General features: G+C 43.6%; 1 protein-coding gene and 1 long non-coding RNA gene across 11 annotated transcripts in view; one reads left to right on the plus strand and one right to left on the minus strand.

Annotated features, from left to right (window-relative positions):
- Nucleotides 1–3429: 3429 nt before the first annotated feature.
- LOC310686776 lies at nt 3430–7985 on the minus strand. The gene is made up of 2 exons (XR_014516106.1): nt 7303–7985; nt 3430–3561 (listed from the first exon to the last, which is right to left on the minus strand). It is a non-coding gene; the product is annotated as an uncharacterized lncRNA (long non-coding RNA).
- A 4792-nt stretch (nt 7986–12777) lies between these two features.
- The window catches only part of LCORL (ligand dependent nuclear receptor corepressor like), a 60579-nt gene continuing 51547 nt past the window's right edge, over nt 12778–21809 (plus strand). For 7 of the 10 annotated variants that reach the window (XM_083520505.1, XM_083520514.1, XM_083520507.1 and 4 more), the window contains exon 1: nt 12778–12977. In XM_083520505.1, the coding sequence (XP_083376631.1) occupies nt 12857–12977 (121 nt within the window). In that variant the 5' untranslated portion in view covers nt 12778–12856. The remainder of the gene's footprint in view (nt 12978–21809) is intronic. The other 3 variants (XM_083520510.1, XM_083520509.1, XM_083520513.1) reach the window with 3 other exon arrangements.

A 21809-nucleotide genomic window follows, 5' to 3' on the forward strand; every position in this document is an offset into this window, starting at 1 on the left:
AGCAGCTTAGTCATGTTGGCCACATGACCCGGAAGCTGTACACCGGCTCCCTCGGCCAATACAGTGAGATGAGCGCCGCAACCCCAGAGTCGGTCATAACTGGACCTAATGGTCAGGGGTCCCTTTACCTTTACCATACAACATGGCTTATGTGTAGAAAGCAGGGGTTTTTTTCAGCCAGAACTGAATTCCAGCACCTCTGTAGGATTGTTTATTCTAAACAGCTTTGATTTTACTTGGTCAATATTGAAATCATCGCAATGAACCAAGAGGATTAGAAAGACATCTTCACACCAACTTGGAGGCTGTATGCTCGCCTAAACAGGCAAATCCATGTACAAATCCCCATCTAGATAAGGAACCGTGTGAATGGCAGACATGGAGTTCCTCTGCATAATCCAGTTGATGGGGCTACACGAATGGATCCCTTTTTAAAAGCCGCAAGAGCTGTTGAGCAGCTGTGGGTTTCCCTCCCCAGCACTGCTGCAAACAACAGAAAGGATGTTTGGGTGTGCCTACTCCCATCTTCTTCCTTCTCTTCTCAACCTGGTTTTGCTTACGGTATTTTTCGCTCCATAAGATGCACTTTTCCCCTCTTAAAATCTAAGGGGAAATGTCTGTGCATCTTATGGAGCGAATGTATGGTCCCTGGGGCTGGGGGGCGACCCAGGCTTCCCTCACCAGCCCCACAAGCTCGGGGAGCAGTGGAAAGGCTGCACACAGCCTTTCCGCTGCTCCCTGACCTGCTCTTTGGGTCGAGCAGCTCTGGGGTAGCCCGCAAACCCTCCGCAGAGCAGGGGGGAGCCTTCATCCCGCTGCCCTGGGGAGGCTTCGCGCAGCTATCCCTGGCTTTTGCGGGAGGTGGGGGAAGGGACAGAGTGAGGCTCTCTCACTTCCCCCACCTCCTGCAAAAGCCCCCAAGAACCGCATATATTTTTTTCTTGAATCCCCCCCCCCAAAAGCCTTATGGAGCGAAAAATACGGTAGCTACTCCTTGGAGGAATTCCAGTCCTTGCATACAGTCTCTCCTCTTGCACATGCCCTATACCAGCCTCCAGAGTCTAGCACAGGGGTCTGCAACCTTTAAGACAAAAAGAGCCACTTGGACCCGTTTCTGAAGAAAAAACAACAACTGGGAGCCGCAAAACCATTGCGACATTTAAAACAAATATATCTCCGGAGCCACGATCTGACAGCGGGCGGGAAGGTGACGTTGGGACGGTGCATAACTAACGCACGCACCGCCTCCATGCGACGTCACAGCCAGTACAGCGCCAGCCACAGTGAGGAGTGTTGGGGCGCAAAATGCACCTCCTCCCCTCGCTAGTATCCGCCCCGGAGCCGCAGCAAAGATGTAAAAGAGCCACATGCGGCTCCGGAGCCGCAGGTTGCAGACCCCTGGTCTAGCAGGAGCATGCTTCTGCTGCCATAACAACTGACTCATGTACCATGGGTCATTGCTTCACTGGCCCTTCTTTCACCAGAGCCACTGTTTGCTCCCATTGGCCCTGCACACAAGCACTAATCAAGCCCATTGGCCAACCAGGAAGTACAGACTGAATTATCCTTTCTACTGAGTAGCTTATTGGATCTGCATTACTATCATTTGAAGAGGGCTCTGTGCATATTAGCCCCAGATGCTATAAACATGCAAGTTGGATCTGGGTATCTGTCATTTATCCAGGACACTCAGTAATAAATGGGATTTACTAGTAAATGTCATCACTGAACATGTTATTTGGTTGAATTTGGAAATTATCCCATCTGGCTAAGTAAATGTCAACATTTACTGGGAGTACAAGTACTTTTCTAGTTACTAGTAGTAAATGACAGAATGTTCTGACATTTCCCCCTCTCCTTGTAAATGCTATGATTTGCTAATAAATGCTAGCTTTTGTTAACCTTTGGACATTCGCTGCAGTAGATATCATAAACATGTGTAATATAATATGGAAAGTTGTTTCCTTTGATTCCAAATACTGCAGGGCACATTAAGTACATGCCCAGTTCTGCACACTTACGATTCACTCTACTAATAAAGCTATATTGTAATTGAGTAGAAAGATAAATTATATAGATTTGCAATTGCAGTCTCACACTCAAAAACTGGGGGCAAAATGTCACAATTTTACCAAACATATCAGCCAGGAAATATGGACTGTTCCTAGGAAGAAAGGCCATCTGGAATCTTAGGAGAAACAGTGGATCCATTTTGAGATTAAACATGTTTTCTTTTTTTAAAAAGAAACTGTTATGGCCAGTTTAAACACACACACTTTCAGTGTAAGTCAGAGCAGAACAAGCTGTTGCAGAATAAAATGAATGCAATGCAGAGCCTTTAGTTGCAGCAGGAACAGAGTTTGGGCAGTGATCCTTGGGGTTAGGATAGGTGTTACAAATGCAAATGTCCCTATTGGAGGCTATATTATTCCAAGACTCCTCCACTTGACTTATTTAGACCAGTCACATCCAAAGCGTTATGAAGAATGCTGAAGCACGTGGCCATTTCACATGGGAAAATGGAGTTCAAGCACCCTGGTCCTAAACAATTCAGCATTGTATTATGTATATGTTTGTGTATATATGTGTACACAGGTAATTTGCAACTTATGCACATTTAACTTGCATACATTCAGCTTTATGTGCTCAGCAAATTTAGAAAAATAATAAAGTGTGAGCAGAAAAAGGATAGTTGTCCACGGAAAAAGGACTTTGGCAATCCTACCTGCCATTGAACCCAATGCGTTTTTTACATGCTATCCCTGGAATGAAACTCCCACATAAGTTGAGAATCACCTGTATCTCTCTCTCTCTCTCTCTCTCTCTCTCTCTCTCACACACACACACACACACACAAAATGTATATTCTATTTTTCCTCCCCGTGAAGGAAAATAATGACCCAGTACCTTAAATTGTGCCTGGAAATGTACTGGTAACCAATGCACTGGTTAATATGCAGTTTATTTATTTGCCTACCTATCTGTATTCTGCTCTTCAGTATATGTATTTCCAGAGCAGCTTGCAAAACACCTGGGGACGGGGCTTAAATGAATGGTCATATTAAATGCCCTATTCTCATATATACACATGCTTTCCACTAGAACATATATTAATCTATGAGAACCCTTAAAAAACAAAAAGACTGTTTCCTCTAAGACAATAGACCTCTCTGTTCAGGAGTCCACAGCAGATACTAAAACCTGGACAATTTTTAAACTATTGGGACTGCTCTGCTCCAAGTGAGAATACATCTATTGAGAAAGAGCAGGTGCTAAAGCCAGCCTGTTCCAAAGGTACAGGTGCACTGGAAAACATCTGGTTATAGCAGGCTAAATCCCACAACATGATGATGTAACTGTTGCATTTGATAACTCTGTAAAGGTAACCTGATTCCTCTACCCGCTTCTCTACCAAAATAAAATGAATGAGACTGTAAACTGTCCATTTACTTTGCCGGCTACAATGCAGATTTACTTTACAAAAAAGTAGGTCTGGTTGATTTCTGCAATTGTTCTGGAGCAGGTATACCATTAGCCTCTTATCTATTCCGTTCTCTTGGCCTATATAAAAAAAAACAAAGGCAGTGAGCAAGCTTACATCAGTGCCATGGTGAATCTTGAACTACAGACCTTCTGGGAGCTGGAGTTTATCCATTATTCCCGCCTCAGAAATGGGCACCCTAGCTCCTAAGCAGCTTAATCCATAAATATTGTTTTAAAAGAAAGAGGTAAGAGCAGCCAGAATTGTTTTGCATTAAATGGAGATATGCCATCAGCTGTAATGCTCTATCACTCAGGGGGGAATTGCTCTATCAATTCATCTCCAGTAAAACCCCATATACCATGCAATGAGTTAATTAGCATTGCAGCAAGTTAATTTAAAACTGAAAATGTCAATTAGTATTGGAGAAGGACAACTCTGATCCTAAACCTCCACTGACTTGCAGCTATACTCATTCCTGAGAATGGCTTCGGGGTTAAACCCCAAGGAACAAGCCGTACCTGCTACCTTGTGGGACATCTTTGGAAGAATAAAAAGCTAAGGAGTAAACCCTACACAAATCCTGAGTGGAGTCCCTAACATGGTTGGATAGTGTCTTGTAAGCCTCCTTTTGGCAACTCCTGTAGCCAAGCTGGTGCCACACCTATTGCTCTGCTTTCCTTTAGACCACATCAATGAGGTCTTGTCATCTCAGCAGCCCAGGGCCTCCACACACACTGCCCAGGCTTGGCCCCAGAGATGTCCCTTCGGTGCTGCTAACACAGCAAAAACAATGCAGAAGGCAGCAGTTACAAGTTACCGGTCTCTGCACAGTAGGTGCTGTGATTCTCCAGCGGTCTGACTTCACCCCTGGAGGCGCATTCCATTCTCTCTTGAGACAGATGAATGCCAACAACAATTAGTATTGGACTGAAACTGTACCCCCTTGATTTCACCACTCTGCACCTTGCACCACTTGTCTCCCCTCGGATTGGTCACTGAACTTTTCTTTTTTTTAAAAAAAAATAAAATTAACAATTTCAACATAACAAAATATCAAAACATCTCATATTCATCATTCCCCCCACCTCCCCATCAAACCCTCCCTCCCCCCCAAGACTTCGCTCAGCTCACTTGATTTCTCAACTCATATTGTTCTCTGCATACTGTAAAATTGTATAAATCCTTATATTATCTATCTACTACGTTAACAATCAATAGATTGGTGTATGTTTATTCAAAACTTGCCAAGGAGTCCAATTCGTTTTGTCGTCTTTTTAAGTAATATGTGAAAATTTCCCATTCTTCTTTAAAGTCACAGTTGTCCTTATCTCTCAGATTGTATGTTAATTTAGCCATTTCTGCATAGTTCATCAATTTCACTGAACTTTTCTGTCCTTGTATAGCTTTCCCTTTCTAGCTGCAAGCTTGCAAGCCTATGTGTCCTTGCTCTGCTAAGATTCCTGTAACTCACCTTGGCTTAGCTCTCTTTATGCCATTCCTTCAAACTAGCTACCTTGGCCTGATTTTCTTCCTCTGGAAGATCCAGTTGTTGCCTAATCCTTAGATGGTTCTGATCCTGCAGTGAAATACGGGACTCTCCAAAGTGTGATAGCTGTAGGCTTGGGCTTCTGGGAATATAGGTGGCTAGGTAAGTGATACTAAAGTCTGAATTAATTGCTATTCTAAAATGGGCAAGATCCTGCCAGGCTTTTAATTACAGGAGTCTGTGAAATAGTCTGATGATGAAATATCCATTGTCAAATAGTCAATAATGCTACATTACTCTTGTTGACTAATTTGACATTTCCTTTATGTATTGGTAGGGATGCGGGTGGCGCTGTGGGTTAAACCATAGAGCCTAGGGCTTGCCGATCAGAAGGTCGGTGGTTTGAATCCCCATGATGGGGTGAGCTCCTGTTGCTCGGTACCTGCTCCTGCCAACCTAGCAGTTCGAAAGCACAAAGTGCAAGTAGATAAATAGGTACTGCTCCGGCGGGAAGGTAAACGGCGTTTCCAGGTGCTGCTCTGGTTTGCCAGAAGCGGCTTAGTCATGCTGGCCACATGACTCGGAAGCTGTCTGCAGACAAGTGCCGGCTCCCTTGGCCAGTAAAGCGAGATGAGCACCGCAATCCCACAGTTGTCCGTGACTGGACCTAACGGTCAGGGGTCCCTTTACCTTATGTATTGGTAATTGTTGCTGAAACAAGCAGCATGTATAGACAGCCTAAACAAGAGCCCCAGTACATATTGGTCTGATCATGCTCTGGACTGGCTGTTAGCTTTGCTGTCAAACTGGCTGCTGTAGGGAAGAAAGGCTACTCCCTGGGTGCTCTACTCCCATATTTGAGAGTTTTTTCCCCTGGGGCTGGGGGCGGGGGATGATCAATAAGAAGGCTCTTATATCCATTACTTCTATTTATTTTGTAATTTTTTCCCCAAGCACTTTAACACAAAATGCTTCCAGGGCAGCTCAGGAGAATTAAAAATAATATCTGGCTATCTAGCTATCAAACATGCCTCCTGTGCACAGATTCATGTTTCTCTGCTTTGGGTCCTGTTTGGATATCTAATATTAAAGTGCAATTAGTAGTGTATCCTCTGTAGGGCTTGCCTCAATATATTTTCTGCAGCCGAGTTGCTGTGGTGATGACATACTTAGTTATATAGCCCCTCTGCAAGAACCATATAGTGGTCCTATTTCAAACCATATTGTTTGAAATGAACTAAATCTACCACCAGTACCAAATGCCACGAATGGTGCTATCATCTGAACTGACATTTACCATGGTGTACATAACTGTAAGATACTAAACCTGTGACTCACATTGGACTACATTATCACAAAGTTGTAGGAGGCATAATTGTACTACAAATTTATATGTTAAACAATGGTACATCGCAAGACAAATGCCTCGCAAGACAAAAAACTCGCTAGACGAAAGGGTTTTTTGTTTTTTGAGCTGCTTCGCAAGACGATTTTCCCTATGGGCTTGCTTCGCAAGATGGAAACGTCTTGCAAGTTTGTTTCCTTTTTCTTAACACTGTTAATACAGTTGCAACTCATAGAACGCGGTGTGGTAGCCTTTTTTGAGGTTTTTAAAGACTTTGGTATTTTTGAAGCTTTTCCAAAACTTTCCCGACACCGTGCTTCGCAAGACGAAAAAAATCGCAAGACGACAAAACTCGCAGAACGAATTAATTTCGTCTTGCGAGGCACCACTGTACCAGATTTGCTATCCTGATTCTTCTCTCTTCGTTCACACCCTCCCCAAAGAATCCTAGTTTACAGTGATGAGAACTGTCTCGAATCCCTAGTTCCCCTCCCAGACCCCAGGGTGCCCTAGAGGTATGAGATATATTCAGGCATTCAGTCCATATAGTGAGGAATTTCAGAAGCGAAGAGCTAGACCATGACTGCAAACCCAATCTCTCCCCATTCTCATGTTGGGGGAACACCTGCAGATAGGCTCCCCTTGTGATGTGGAACATAAGGGAGTGTGAAAATCCTATATGCATACCTGCTTCTATAGATCCCCCCCATGGGTGGTAGGCGTGGGTGGCAAGTCTAATAGGAATATGATGGTAGGAAAGAACCAGCTGACATGTCTCTCTCCCCCTCCTCGCCCTCCTGTACACATTTAGACTTACACGGCAGAAATTCCTCAACAGGTCTACGGAATAGTTATAAAGCCCGTTTTAAGTTTGTAGTACAGATGCACCCATAGTGTAGGCCTTGTCTATGAAAACATTGCTAAAGGAACATGCTGACAGAATACTGCCCTTGAGTGTTCTATATAGAGAGGGTAGGATACACATACTTTTAGGTGAGCTCTTCAGGTTTGCAAGCGTGCCATGGGCCCCCAAAGGCTGATGGCTCCTGCTTTTAAAAAAGACATAGTCAAATGTGTAGTTACAAACCTGTATATAAGGTCCAATTACTAGAATGAGGAGGTAGGTAGCAGGGAAGGATAGCAGCGCTTCAACTCCTCCACAGCATGTGAAATAACAACAAGCACACTAGCTGGTTAATTTAGTATTCAGGCTTGTGAACCAGAAAGGAAATGTACCTTCCCCCTTCCACCAAGGTAGAGACTGGAATGGGGAAGAGGAGACTAAAACAGGGATTGAGATAGTAAGGGTAGCAATTCTCATAACAAAACTTTTTAAAAAAAACTTCCATAATCTCCTCCAAAGTAGGTAGAGGTACCGAAAAATGGGGCAGTTTTTGATTAAAAAAAGAAAAGAAATAATTGGCCAATTAATGCTAACAAATAGCAGAAGAACTGGCTCAGTCCTAGGTTTCAGTAGCTACCAAATGTGGTAACTGATATTCCTCTTGGGATTAGATCTTGTGATCTTCTCACTGCCCTTTTTAATTCATATAGTATAATATTTATATAGCATCACCAACATGCACTAGATGTAGTATAGAATGATCATGCAGAATCTATGAGACACAAAATCAACTAACCTACTTGCAACGTGCAAAGCTGTTCTTGTTCATCAAATCATCTTTAAAGGAAGAATGGGTTGAAATGCAATGCTGAGACAAAGGTCAGTAGATTACTAAGGCTGAATCCCATATATCGGGAATGAGGCACATCCCATTGTAAACTGTGGTGTTTTCTTCCAAGTCAGGCTACAGGATTACTGTATGTGCCTCAAACAGCTTTCTACAGTAACAGGCAGCTAGTATCTGGCTGCTGCTAATCCCCTGCTATAACCACAGTAAAGTTTGAAGGTGGGGGGAGAGAAAAGCCATTGTATATGGTTATACTAGCATAATTCACGAGGCATGCATCTGGAGCAGTGACAAGCCATGGTTCCTGCGACAGGTAGATGGACTTCGAGAGCAAAGGGGGAAACGTCAGGTAAGTAAACAGGAAAAAGTAATTTGTACTTGTCAATGAATAATCCCGAGAGTCAACCACTGATGTATGCAAACTAAAAACAATAGTATTTAATCTTATTAGGCAGTTTGATTGAACATCTGTGTCTTTGTGTTGCCTTTTCCCTAGCATAACATAGTAGTCATAAACAGTCTTTACAACATCTGCCTGGTAAGGGTTTTAAGCAAGATCTTGAGTAGCCTCTTCAAATGAACAAGTTAGAAATTGGGTTGTAAGAGGATCTCTTATAACACTTGACCCCCTAACATGCTGTTATGAGTACTAGAAGAAACTAAAATTGATTAAGTTGGTGGTTCCTGGAAGGAATATCTATCCCTGTATATTTCATTGAAAACTGACGATGTGTGCACATTACTAGCTTAAAACACAGCGAGGTCATTCTTTTTCTCAATTCAGGTCAAAACTGGTTTGGGGAAAACTGCATCAAAACACTGTGTTTCCAAAGAAACAACAGAATATATATGGATTGCAGCCAACGTTGTGTGCACACCACTTCCCAAACCATACCACATGGAAGTATTCTACTATGAATCTTCGGTACATTGTTGCAAAGCAGGAGTATTTGCTTCCAAATCCTGGAGGAATATGAAGCTCAACTTGTAAAAAAAGTTTAGTGGCCTAAATGTAAGTGGAGAAGACCTGCATAATGTGTAGGTATCACAGCAAATCCTGTTTCCCTCATTGCAATCTAATGGCCATTAATGCCTAGCTGGTAGGATGATGTTTTCTCCATGAAGGGGTGGGGTGGTGCTTGCTGAATTTCTGCCTACATCCAGCTGTTAAAGATACTTGCTCTGCTTTGCAAACAACACAGTTAACCTTACTATTGACTATGAGTTGAATCACTACAGCAGAGCTGACATATACTGGGATAAATATTATGAGCCATGGCCATTTCTAAAACATTTGTTTGAAGGAAGAGGGGCTTGTGGTACTCAGGGGAACTGTGATGTGCTGCAGCCACTTGCAGCAAAGCCCAGAACCACTCTGAGAAAATGAAGACGGTGTCTGTAGTCTCACCCAGCACTCTACTGATCAGGGCTGGACTGCGTACTTACAGTCTAGTAAAATAGCACTCATTTCCACTTTGCTCAAGGAGTGTCTGATTCCTTATGTCCTACCTTGATCACCAAGGCCCCTTATGGGGGACTTCTGGCAGTTCTCAAAGTCCCTGAGATTTGGCTGGCCATCACTAGGGACCAAGGCTATACAGTGGTACCTCAGGTTACATACGCTTCAGGTTACAGACTCCGCTAACCCAGAAATAGTACCTCAGGTTAAGAACTTTGCTTCAGGATGAGAACAGAAATCGTGCTCTGGCAGCACAGCAGCAGCAGGAGGCCCCATTAGCTAAAGTAGTGCTTCAGGTTAAGAACAGTTTCAGGTTAAGAACGGACCTCCGGAACGAATTAAGTACTTAACCCGAGGTACCATTGTAGTGTGTCAGACCCTACCCTATGGAACTCCTTATTTGCAGTTCAGCGGGAACCATTCCTCCCTTTAGTCACATACCTCTTGACGACTGTCTTGCTCAGACAGGCCCTTGTAACACGAATTTCTTTTTAACCCAATCACTATTTGATGCTTCAAATGATGTTTTAATGTTGTTTTATGTATCTTTGTTTTTGTTGTTAAATATTGTATAACAGCTTGATATGTTTTTTAATGAGAGTGCTCTTTATAAATTTGTTAATAAAAATCTTATTTAAAAGGCAGGTAGGGATGTTCATTTCTGCTGTTACCACTGCCACTACTTAATAAGCTTATGTGAGCATGGAATGGCATTAGGACTGTACTGAGGGTGGGGACTGGAGGGCATCTTGCCCAGAGTGATGGCACTGATCCGCACAGTCTGTTGAGAATTGAATTTTCAACTTGCTTCTATTCTTTATTTTATTTGAAAACTCTACTAAGTATTTTTTTGTAATATGAACTGAGATAACTGCATTGCAAACTTTTGTTTCACCGGTACTCATGGCAAAAGGGTACTCTAGCAATTCTCCCCTGGTCGGTCCCTGCTGACCTCCCATAACATAACTGAGGATGTTATTAGTAGGAGGATCTTGTGTCCTTGATTGTAGCTGGCTGGAACTGATAACTACTCCACAGCATATGTCAGGTGTTCGTTGTGATCAACTGTCCAATAAGATAATGCAGAAAATCACAGCCACATGTGATGCACCTTATATTTGTGATTGTCAGTTGTTTAATTGTTGTAACCTTAGGGTAAAAGGTGGGTAATAATTTACTATTATTAGTGATAGTACAATGCTTTGGTTTAAGAAAAGGATTGGTTAACATCCTTCCTAGAGAGGAATAAGTATGTCTGGACAGAATGTGGTATTGGCCTCCAAACTACACTTTCCTACCACAGTATCTGTTAATGAACAGCTGCTACACAGCACAAAAGATTCTGGGACATTTTCTTAGGTGTGCACTCACTTCACATTTCACACATATCACCATGAAAATACCCCCCAGAAGTCGGAATGTTCCTCTTTTGTCAGTACACTGCAATGAAGATCATTAGTGCATTTATAAGTTATGTTTCATGGCGCTCACTGAGATGATTTTAAGGACCCCCTTCTGCCTTCAAGTGTCCCTTGGAATGCTATTTGAAAACTATTGACAACTCCTACAGCTGTGGAAAAAAAAGATTAAGGTACTTCTCGTTTATAATGCATTTGAAATGAATCCACATTTTTCAATCAACTAAACATAAATTGGGACGCAGGTGGCGCTGTGGGTTAAACCACAGAGCCTAGGACTTGCTGACCAGAAGGTCAGTGGTTCGAATCCCCGCAATGGGGTGAGCTCCTGTTGCTCGGTCCCTGCTCCTGCCAACCTAGCAATTTGAAAGCATGCCAAAGTGCAAGTAGATAAATAGGTACCGCTCCGGCAGGAAGGTAAACGGTGTTTCCGTGCGCTGCTCTGGTTTGCCAGAAGTGGCATAGTCATGCTGGCCACATGATCCGGAAACTGTCTGTGGCCAAATGCCAGCTCCCTCGGCCAATAAAGTGAGATGAGCGTCGCAACCCCAGAGTCAGGACCCCTGACCATTAGGTCCAGTCGTGACCTTTACCTTTACCTAAACATAAATGGGGGGGGGGGGGAGGATAGCAATGAAGCTCCTAGTTTCATTAGTTTTGTATTGTTCTTTCCCCCCTTCCTACTGAATTGTCCTCTATTGTGTGCTGTTAATTTTCCAGTAGCTTTGGTTATGTTTTTTTTAATTGTTTTTGCATTTTTCTTACAAAATTGTACATGCATAAATAATGATGCATGACATGAGTAAGAAAAAGCTGGTCACTGGGGGACGAGTAAAATACTAGCACTTTGGGTACAAATTTGTGGGCAGCTGAATGTCTGTAATTTGTGTTGATCAACTGGTTTGTTTTATTTCTACACTACTTAATATTATGGTGAGATCATGGTAGATTGGTGTGAGCGTGTGCAAAATAGTACCCAGATCCCGTGATCATAATCTGAGCCCCTTCTTTGTGTGCCTCCTCCACAAAAGGACTGGAGGGTGGCACACAGGAATTGGCCTTTTCTGCAGTGTTTCCCCATTTTTTGGAATCCTCTCCCCAGGAAGGCTCACCTGGTGGCTTCACTACATATATTTTAGGCTCCAGGTGAAAACTTTTTTCTTCTCCAAAGCCTTTGGCTATTCAAACAATCTAAGGCCTTTAAAAATTTGTGGGAGGGATGGGGGTCATTGGTTTGTGTTTTATTCTGGCTTTTATTACGTAATTTGCGTTTTTATCTTGTATTTTTATGAGCCTTGTTTTTATAGATGCTGAAAGCTGCCCAGAGTGTCTGGGGAAACCCAGCCGGATGGACAGGGTATAAATAATGAAATTATTATTATTATTATTATTATTAATCGCTGAGATGCACAGACGAAGGGCGGTATACAAATGTAATAATTTGAAGAGCAGCAAACAGCAACCAGATTTATGCAGTTCGCGAAGCTGACAAGGCTCGCGAACCTCTAGGTCCGCCCATCTCGCAGCTGCTACAGGCAGGAGGCCCGCCCTTTGGCGCAAGGGCTTCTGGGGTTTGTAGTCCGCAGGGAGGAGGCCCGCCCTTCTGTTTAACGGCTTTCCACACAGCGCATTACCGGCCCGGGACCCGCTCGCCCGCCGCTGGCAGTACGGAACGGCTGTACCTCCTGCCTCTCTCCGATACTATCCGCTCAGGCGCTTTGCTTCTCCCCGTCCTCCTCTTCGTTCTCGCGGGTTCGGAAACCTGAGCGAGGAAAAGGCAGCCGCGAGCGAAGGAGCCTGAGGAGAATCTGAGGGGAGCGAGAGAGAGTAGGCGTGGCGAGCGCGCGCTCCCTCGTATGCAAATGAGCGGGCGTGCCGCGTCGGGCGCCCTCCCGCTCGCGCGGGCTCCCTCCCTCCCGTATGCAAATGAGCGGGCGTGAGGTCAGAGGCAGACGGGAAAGGGAAGAGGCAGAATGGCCGCCGCGGCTCCCGCTCCTGGCGCCTCGCAGTGCCGGAGCCCCCGCTGCACGGCGGAGCGCAGGGGAGTCCGCCGCGAACTCGACTCCTGGCGGCACCGGCTCATGCACTGTGTGGGTAAGGAAGGCGGAGGGGAAAGGGGCTGAGGGAGGGGGGTGTGGTGTGCGCGGGGCGGGGGGTCGGCCGGTGGAGAGGAGCCGCCGCCGTGAGGGAAGCGCCGTGAGGGAAGCACGGCCAGCGCCGAGTGCCGGCCGCCAACTCCCCCTCAGGGAAAGGCCTGGAGGGGCGGGGTGGGGCACTTGCCCGCCGATTTAGGCTCCGCCACAGCCGCGCTGAGGAGGGCGGATGAGCGGCGGCTCCTTTTGTCCCGGGTTCCCTCCTCAGAGGGTCCGTCCCTGTGCGCGCCCGCCCCTTTAAGAGGGGAAGCCGCTCGTGCGTTGACGGTTGGGATTTGAAGTTTCCCCCTCCCTCCCTCCCTCGCTCGCTCGCGCTGGCCTGCGCCCGCCAGCCTCCCTCCCTCCCGGGGTTGTCATAACAACGGCAGTTCTCGCTCCTTTCTCCCCCTCCTCCTCCTCTCCCCCATCCCCGGCTATCCTGTGTCCAGGGCGGCTTATAGGGTCGGGTCGGACACCGTTGTTCTTCTCTCTCTCTCCCTCTCCGCTCTTGGAAAACTTTTCGACAGCTCCGTTGGCTGCAAAAACCACGTATTAGCTGTGGATTTGGTGGCCGGGTGTGTGTACATGTGTTCACATAGAGATTTTCGTGTAGCGTGGGTTGGTGGCGCGACTCTCGATTTCTCGATCCTTAGGGTTGCTTTTTCCTGCAGACCTTTATCCAGGTGTTGGCCTTATCCCATTCGGGTGGAACTGTTAACATAAGATGAGCAGATCGTACCCAAGGGGAAGTTGTACAAGCACTATCAAAATGTGCAGCTCCCGTTTCTTGCAGGGACATTTCCAAGTGGGTCGTGCCACATGTTAGAGATGGGGAGGGAGGAAGGAAATGCCATTTGATTTTTATACAGTGCCGTAGTTCCAGTAGCAAAGTGATTTGGGTTGGTCTTTCCTCTGCCTAGTGCTGCTACTTAAAGATCTTTGGATATGATTGTTGAACTACCTCCAGATAGCATTTTTGTTCAGAACTGTGTCTTCCAGTTTTAGGCTTCAAGAAGGCATTTTCTCTCTGACAGTGTGGGGCATCTAGGTTGGCATCATTTAAATTTACATGAAGCACATTGTCTTGCAATTATCAGTTGAATCTCTTGAAGTCAGTACTATGCTGGCTTCTGTTCATTATGTGGCTAAGAATAAAATGAAAGTGGTTTGGAGCAGTGTTGGAAACTCAAGATATATAAGCTAGGTGCAAAATGGCTCCTTAACCCAAGGTTACAGTCGCCAAAACAGAATGTCTGGTTGGCATTTTCGTGCAAGATGCTCTAAAGACTTGTTTGTCAAATGATGGACTGACTGATTGATTCTCAGTTAAACATCTGGCTAGTTCAGATCATAACCTTCAGCTAGGTTAAGAGCTTTGAGAGCTTAAGAAAAGTCAGTCACATACATACATACACATACACACATACACAGTCACATACATTGGCCTATTTCAACCTCTTATTCTTAATGTTGGCTGCTCCTGCTCAGGCTGCACAGGAAAAGCATTTTGGTTCCAGAAATTCATTCCAATTGTGCATCTAAAATATAACAGAATTCTACAGGATGTGGTTTTAGTGTGTGAAAACAGTCAAGATCCAATGATCCCAAGGCATCCACCTCCAGATGGCAGAGATTGTCAGGTTCCCTCCTGGCACTCGGGCATCTTCACTTGGTCTCAAGTGGCCAAAAGCCTGCCCCCTGGCTAATTTCAAACACTTGTTTGGAGAGATACTGATGTATGAATTATGTTTGGATAGCATTAAGCTGAAGGATTGCTTTTTATTATTTGGGGCCTCTGTCAAATGGACTTTAGCCATTCTGCTAGCTTTATGCAGTGTTTGAGTTTCGTGTTTTAATTTGTTCGAAGCAGCCCAGAGTGTCTGAGGTAAACCAATTAGATGGGTGGCATATAAATAATAAATTATGATTATGATTATTATTATTACTATTATTTGTGTGGAGTAGCATAAGCAGCTGAGAACTTGCAAATTCTGGCACCTCATTATTTTCCACTACATTGCTGCTTGCAGATCGAAAGCTCTTTCACTCAGATAAGAAAAATGATGGGGAAGCAAAAATAAAGTATGGACATTCATATGATCTAGTACAGGTGGTGGTTTCATATTCAAAGGTACTCTTGAAAGTGGGGGACTTTAATTGTCTATGGAGCCTACTTAAAAATGGTAGAAGCGCAGTCTTCAGGTTGCCCCGCTTCTGTCTAATCTATTGGCAATACAACTTTTATAGTTGGGCATCCTTCCTTCCACCCTTTATCCCTAGAAATGACATATTATTTCTAGTTTACAAAAATGTGGAGAATTCAGAAGCAGTGCTTATTGTTTGTAGAGCAATTGCTATGTCTTGATTAAGAACAGAAGAGCCTGCTGGATAAGGCAAGTGGCATCCTGTTCTCACAGTAGCTGAATAAATGTAGGAAACCTGGAAGCAGGACTTAAGCACAAAAGTTCTCTCCCCTTCTATGGTTTCCAGCAATGGTATTCAGAAGGATTATTGCCTCTGAGTCCATGGAGAACGATCATTGCCATCATGGCTAGTAGCCCTCTCCTCAATGGCTCATGACTCACATGTTGGCTATTTTTACCTGACAAACATTTCTCCCTCCTCCACACTTTCATTCAATATTTTTGGAAGCGCAGAATCAATATTTTAATATCCAACTACTGTGTTGCCCAACTGCCATATGTATTTGAAAGATAACATGGACAAGATCCTGGTGAATCATTAGAACCATTACACCATCTTTCATGTAGTACTGGGTACCTTGGTTGTAAACTTAATGGAACAAGTAACTTGGAATATGTCTCTTGCAGGACCAGTCAGTAATGTGCACAAAAAGCCAAACTTTTGGAGTTGGCCTGCAGAATTTATGTGACAGGAAGTTATGAGAGCAGAAAACTTGAATTCAGAAAGAAGTAAAGTTCACTGTGTGTCACATAAATTTGAATAGTTAATGATGTGCAATTGAGGATGTTGTTCTGAAATTTTCTTACTGTTAGAAAACTGGTTCCAGGTAGGGCTGGGTGATATCTAGATTTCAACTGTACGATATATCACCAGCTAAATATCACAATATCTTTATTACAATATGTATCGGCTGTGGCGGAGGGCCTTGCTGGGCCTCCCTGCAGGGACAGAGGGTCCCCCCCGTACCTCCCCGCAGCAGTGGAGGGTGTGGCACTCTTCCCTGTGGCAGCGGAGGGTACCGCGGGGCCCTCCTCCACCAAAGGGAGGTCTGGCAAGGCCCTCCGCCACCACAGATATATATTATGATATATCAAGATATTGTGATGTTTAGCTGGTGATACATCATGATATTGAAAACCAGATATCGCCCAGCCCTAGTCTAGTGTGTTCTCTGTATGACCTGTTTTGCTGTGGCTGGTTGCAACCCTCCAGATACCAAAAATTGCAAAAAGAACCAAATAAATTCTGTCTGTAAAGTTGTTCACAAGTTTATAAAGATACAGGTTTTGGCAAACTACCCCCTCTAGTTGAGTAAAAGAGGTTTGGTTCTGTAATGAAACTGCAGTCACATCTCTTCTAGACAGCTTTTCTACTTGATTGCTTTTGTGTGTGTGTTTTAAAAAAGTTGTCATTTGTGCACAGCATTTATCCATCTTTAGCTAGATCCCCCATCTTGTCTTCATGTGCTTTGTAATCGTGTTAAAAAGTTCCTGGACTGAAATCTAGGTTTAAGGTACCATTTGGCTCCTAGCTTTTATCAGCTTCTAACACTGATCTTCTCAGTCTCCTCTTTTTCAGGCTAAACATGCCCAACTCACTCAACTGTTCCTTATCAGCTTGGTTTCCAGACCATTGATCACCTTGGTCTCTCTCCTGTTCACATGTTCCAGCTTCTTTATATTCTTCTTAAATTGTGGCCCCCAGAACTGAAAACAGTACTCCAGGTGTGGTCTCACCAAGGCAGAATAGTGTGGTACTATTACTTCCCTTGACTGGGACAGTTGATGAAGTCTAAAATCAGGGTAGATTTGATTTAAATCAATTCGATTTAAACCACTAGTCAGTAAGACTTGATTTAAATCAATTTTTTTACAGAAATACTCATTCTTGCTGGTATAATCTTAATATTTACAACCAGATAGTTTTATTTTTGGAATAATAAATTTTCAGAGTACTTTTTACAGTTATATAAAAAATTACTGATTTTGTTATACTATTAGAAATACATAGACAGATAATTTTGAAATTATTGTGAGGTTTAATAAGTTAACTGTTTATATTTGGACAACTTTTCTGCTGTACTTTATTGGAAGGAAAAAAATAACTTCCTTAATAACAATTTAAACAACTAAAACAGTTAACATTATAGCGTATGTATCCATGTTTGTTAACTGATGTGGTTAAACAAACAAAAACTTAGACTGAGTTTTAGCACACATGAAAAACTTACAACAAATCCTGATTTCCTGATGAATAGCCTTTGTACTGTAATGTAACTTAAATAGAAAACTATCTTTAGAAAGATTTTTCTTCCAAAAGCGTTTTAAAAATCCAATTTAAATTAAAAAATGATTTCTTTAATTAATTTTTTAAAAAGTCATTGATTTTTGTCCACTCTGCCTAGCATAACATTAGCTTTTGTTGTTGTTATTGTGGACTCGTGTTAAGCTTATGGTCTACTAAGGTTCCCTAGATTCTTTTCACATTTAGGTCTGGCAAGCCACGTGTCCTCCATCTTATATTTGTGCAGCTGATTATTCCTGCTTAAATGCAGAACCTTAAATTTGTCCCTATTGACATTCATTTTCTTAGTTCTGGCCCAGTTCTCCAATCTGTTAAGGTTGTCTTGAATCCTGTTTCTGTATTTTGTGGCATTGACTACCCCTTCCAGTTTGGGGTCATTTGAGATTTGATGAGTATCCCCTCAATTCCTTCATCTAAGTCATTATGGGCCTGGAAGGGAACCCTGTGGCATCCCACTTGTCACTTATTTCTAGGATGACGAGAAATCAGTAGTGAGAACTCTGGGTTTGGTCAGTCAACCAGCTACGAATCCACCTCACAGTTATCTCGTCCAGTCCACATTTTAGTTATCTCCCGCTTGGACTACTGCAATGCACTCTATGTGAGGCTACCTTTGAAGGTGACCCGGAAACTACAACTAATCCAGAACGTGGCGGCTAGACTGGTGACTGGGAGTGGCCGCCGAGACCACATAACACTGATCCTGAAAGACCTACATTGGCTCCCAGTATGTTTCTGAGCACAATTCAAAGTATTGGTGCTGACCTTTAAAGCCCTAAACAGCCTCAGCCCAGTATACCTGAAGGAGTGTCTCCACCCCCATCGTTCAACCCAGACACTGAGGTCCAGCGGCGGTTCCCTCACTGCAGGAAGTGAAGTTACAGGGAACCAGACAGAGGGCCTTCTGAGTAGTGGCACCCGCTTTTGTGGATGTCAAGGAAATAAGCAACTTCCTGACTTTTAGAAGACATCTGAAGGCAGCCCTGTTTACGGAAGTTTTTAATGGTTGATTTTTAAAAAATTGTATTTTTAATGTTTTGTTGGAAGCTGCCCAGAGTGGCTGGGGAAACCTAGCCAAATGGGCGGGGTATAAATAAATTGTTGTTGTTCTACCGGCTTTTTAGCAAGAATAACATGGTAGACTTTGTCACAAGCCTTACTGAAATCAAGATATACTACATCCACAGCATTCCCTGATCCATCAAGCTTGTATCTCTGTAAAAAAAAATGAGATTCATGTCATGTTTTTGAAAAACCCTTGCTGGCTCTTAGTAATCATAACATCCTTTTCTAAGTGCTCACAGTCCGACTACTTAATTATAACTTGAAATTGTTAGCCTCGAAGTAAATATTCCACAAATGAAGAATTACGCTCTTTCTTCTCTGCATCACTGCAGGGTTTGTTTGTGTGTGTTTTTTTAAAAACCCTCTAAATTAAATCCTTTCTCCCTCTGATCCGGAGTGTTTTCTCTGTACCATGTAGTACATCCCCCCCCTTTTTTTTTACTGCATCCCCATCACACACCTCCAGCCTTTAGGCTGAGTGGCAGATGCTTGGGGCATGGAACAGACAGAGCTATGTGTGCCAAGCAATCTGCCCTGCATCTCCTAAGCTAGTTTACTGTCCCAGAGTGTAGTGGAGGATGCCTAGCTAGCAGACCAGGGGTCAGGGATGATGGGAACTGCAGTCCAAAAACAGCTGGAGACCCAAGTTTGGGAAACACTGACCTGCCAACCTGTGCTTCTGAGATCTGCAAAAGAAGCCTTGATGGTGGTGCCCCCAACAAGAACTGTGTGTAGATAGATGACTCAAGAGATTATCTTCTTTGCAGTGGTGCCCCATGTGTAGAACTTTCCCCAGGCAGGTAATTCTGTCCCCTACATTATCGGCACTAGAGTAAAGATATTTTTGTTTACCCAAGCCACCTGGTCTTCAAGTGACAGTTTGGAATTAAGAAATACCCACAAGCTACATACCTGCTTCTTTGGGGCAGTGCAACTGCTCCAAGAACAGGTAGGCTTTCTAATTCCCAGACATGCATATATATGCTTTAAAGTTCTTGAACGTTGCCTGTTTCTTAATGTAAGTAGCTTGGGGGGGTTGGTCGGGGGGGGGATAGATAGAAGCTGTGTTGTTGAGTTCCACTTATCTTGGGGAAAGTGGATAAAACATTTGTGGGCAGGGATGATAGCATTTGGAAGAATACGCAACTATTCAGATACTTACTACTTCACTTTAACACTGGCTTTTTTATTTATTTTTCAAGCCATGCAATTCTGTCAGAAAGCTGAAAGTGTAATATTAAAAGAAAAGACAAAAATAAAGTAAAAAAATAAAATTTGTCATATTTGGTGTCTTGTAATAGGTGCTACTCCACTCTTATCAAAATCTGTATTTTGTCTGCTTTTATTGAACTGTTGTACTCGGCTATAGTATTCTATTTCAAGTAACAGTAATTTTGTTAAAGACTGTTCTGTTTTGTTTTAATTGTGAGATAACTGTCAGGTATATCAAACTATTCCTGTTAGGAAAAGAAGTCTTGGGCTGTGTTTTGGAATTCATTCACTGGTGTGGTTTGCTGGTAAAGCGCTTGAGGAATGTGAAGATCTGGGAGATTTGGAGCGTTTCTTACTGTATTTACCTCTGAAATTGGATATGGAAAATGAGTTTCACATTGCAAAGCCAACATTTTCAGGTATCTAATCTGGCAATGTGCCAGGCTTGCTGCTCATGGGTTTTGTTTTTGGAGGTGGATGGGGATAACCATGAGCATTGGTTTGCACATAATGCAAACAAAGTCTCTTGTTTCCTCCCCAGCATGTCAACAGCAGGAGCAGGACAAGAGTGAAGCAGAGATTTTTGAGCAGCATACTGCAGCACACTGCTGATTCATTTTAAATCATAGTTTATTTTTAACTAATTTAACCAAATACAGTACCCCAGCTTCCATTCCCCCCCCCCCATTATATTTGCAGCAAGGCTGGATATTTGTCATCCTCTTGGTTGAGAATGTAACAACATTTTATACCCTTAATATTATCTTTGCTATCTTTCACAGTTTGCCTGGCATAAATATCCTTTGTTTATTTGGAATCTAAATTGATTAATAATACTTAAAAATTAAAATTAATTCTGCAGAAATCGAAGGATCTTTGCAAAATAGTAATTAAACCATTCAGAATGTATTAAAAGTGTGTAGGTAGAAGCTCTTCACTTCTTGATCTTCTCTCCTTTCCAGCTTGCCTGCTCTAGGTTTTTCTACCTACTTACTCTCATTCTGCTCCCTCCTCCTTTTCTTACCATTTTTGTGCCTGGATCCTAGGGAAAAGGAAGTCACTTGCTTGTTGAAGTCCGACTTCAGCGGAACTTGCTGCTAAGTAAGTGTACATAGATTACAGCCCAAGCCCCTCAATTTTCCTCCACTCCCAAATCTATAATTTTGGTTACGGAATGTCGTTCAAGTTAATTTCAACTCTCCCCACCCCCGCCAAAAAACAAATTCCCCTTGCCACCCTCTTTGGAACTCACCTGTGTGCTCTTCTTTCCTGCTGAGGTGTATCTCACTTATTTCCTATCAGCCTATTCAAGTTTCTAACTTTGCAGGGTACTGTTGTCCCAAGTCCAGTCGGCCGCTGAAAGGATCCCAGGGAGAAAATTGAAGTCACTCCTGCCACTGAAAGAGTTCTGGATAAGTGTATTAAGCTTAGAGCACTGGTTCCCACTTAGCTAAGTGCTGTTGACCCCCTTTTTCAAAAGCCAAGCCATGGCCTCAATACTTCTGAAAATTTTGATAGCTCTGTGGTAGGGCTGGGCGATGTTGGTTAAACTGTGATTTTGGAAAAAAAAACTGCATTGGCCCCAGCCGGCAGGGTGCCGGGTGAAACTGCCGCAGCTTTCACCATGGGAGAGCTGCGCCTTGCAGGTTGTGGCCAATACTTGTGTATGACCGGCAAGGGACTCTGGGCTCCTTAGGCAGGCTCCGTGTGTTTAACTACCTTAGCCTTTACCCGTGCGGGTGCACTGCCTCTTACTTTCACCCCAGGAGGAAAGACACAGCCCACCCTCCCGGGTGAAGTCTGCAAGGAGTGGGGTCAGGGCTCTCTCAGCTGGGAAGGACAGGCTTCACGTTTCCCAGCTAAGCAGCCCCAATCCCACTCCTACTCTTGTGCAAGCAGGAGTGGAGGTGGGACTCTCAGCTGAGGAGGTGGAACATTTTAACAGAGCCCCCATTCTGCCTCTGGCTCCTGCGAACCGGTGGCGGGTCAAGGGCTCCGTAAAGTGCTT

Source organism: Podarcis liolepis, assembly GCF_965112155.1.
Source record: "Podarcis liolepis genome assembly, contig: SUPER_9_unloc_1, whole genome shotgun sequence".
Lineage (NCBI taxonomy): Eukaryota > Metazoa > Chordata > Lepidosauria > Squamata > Lacertidae > Podarcis > Podarcis liolepis.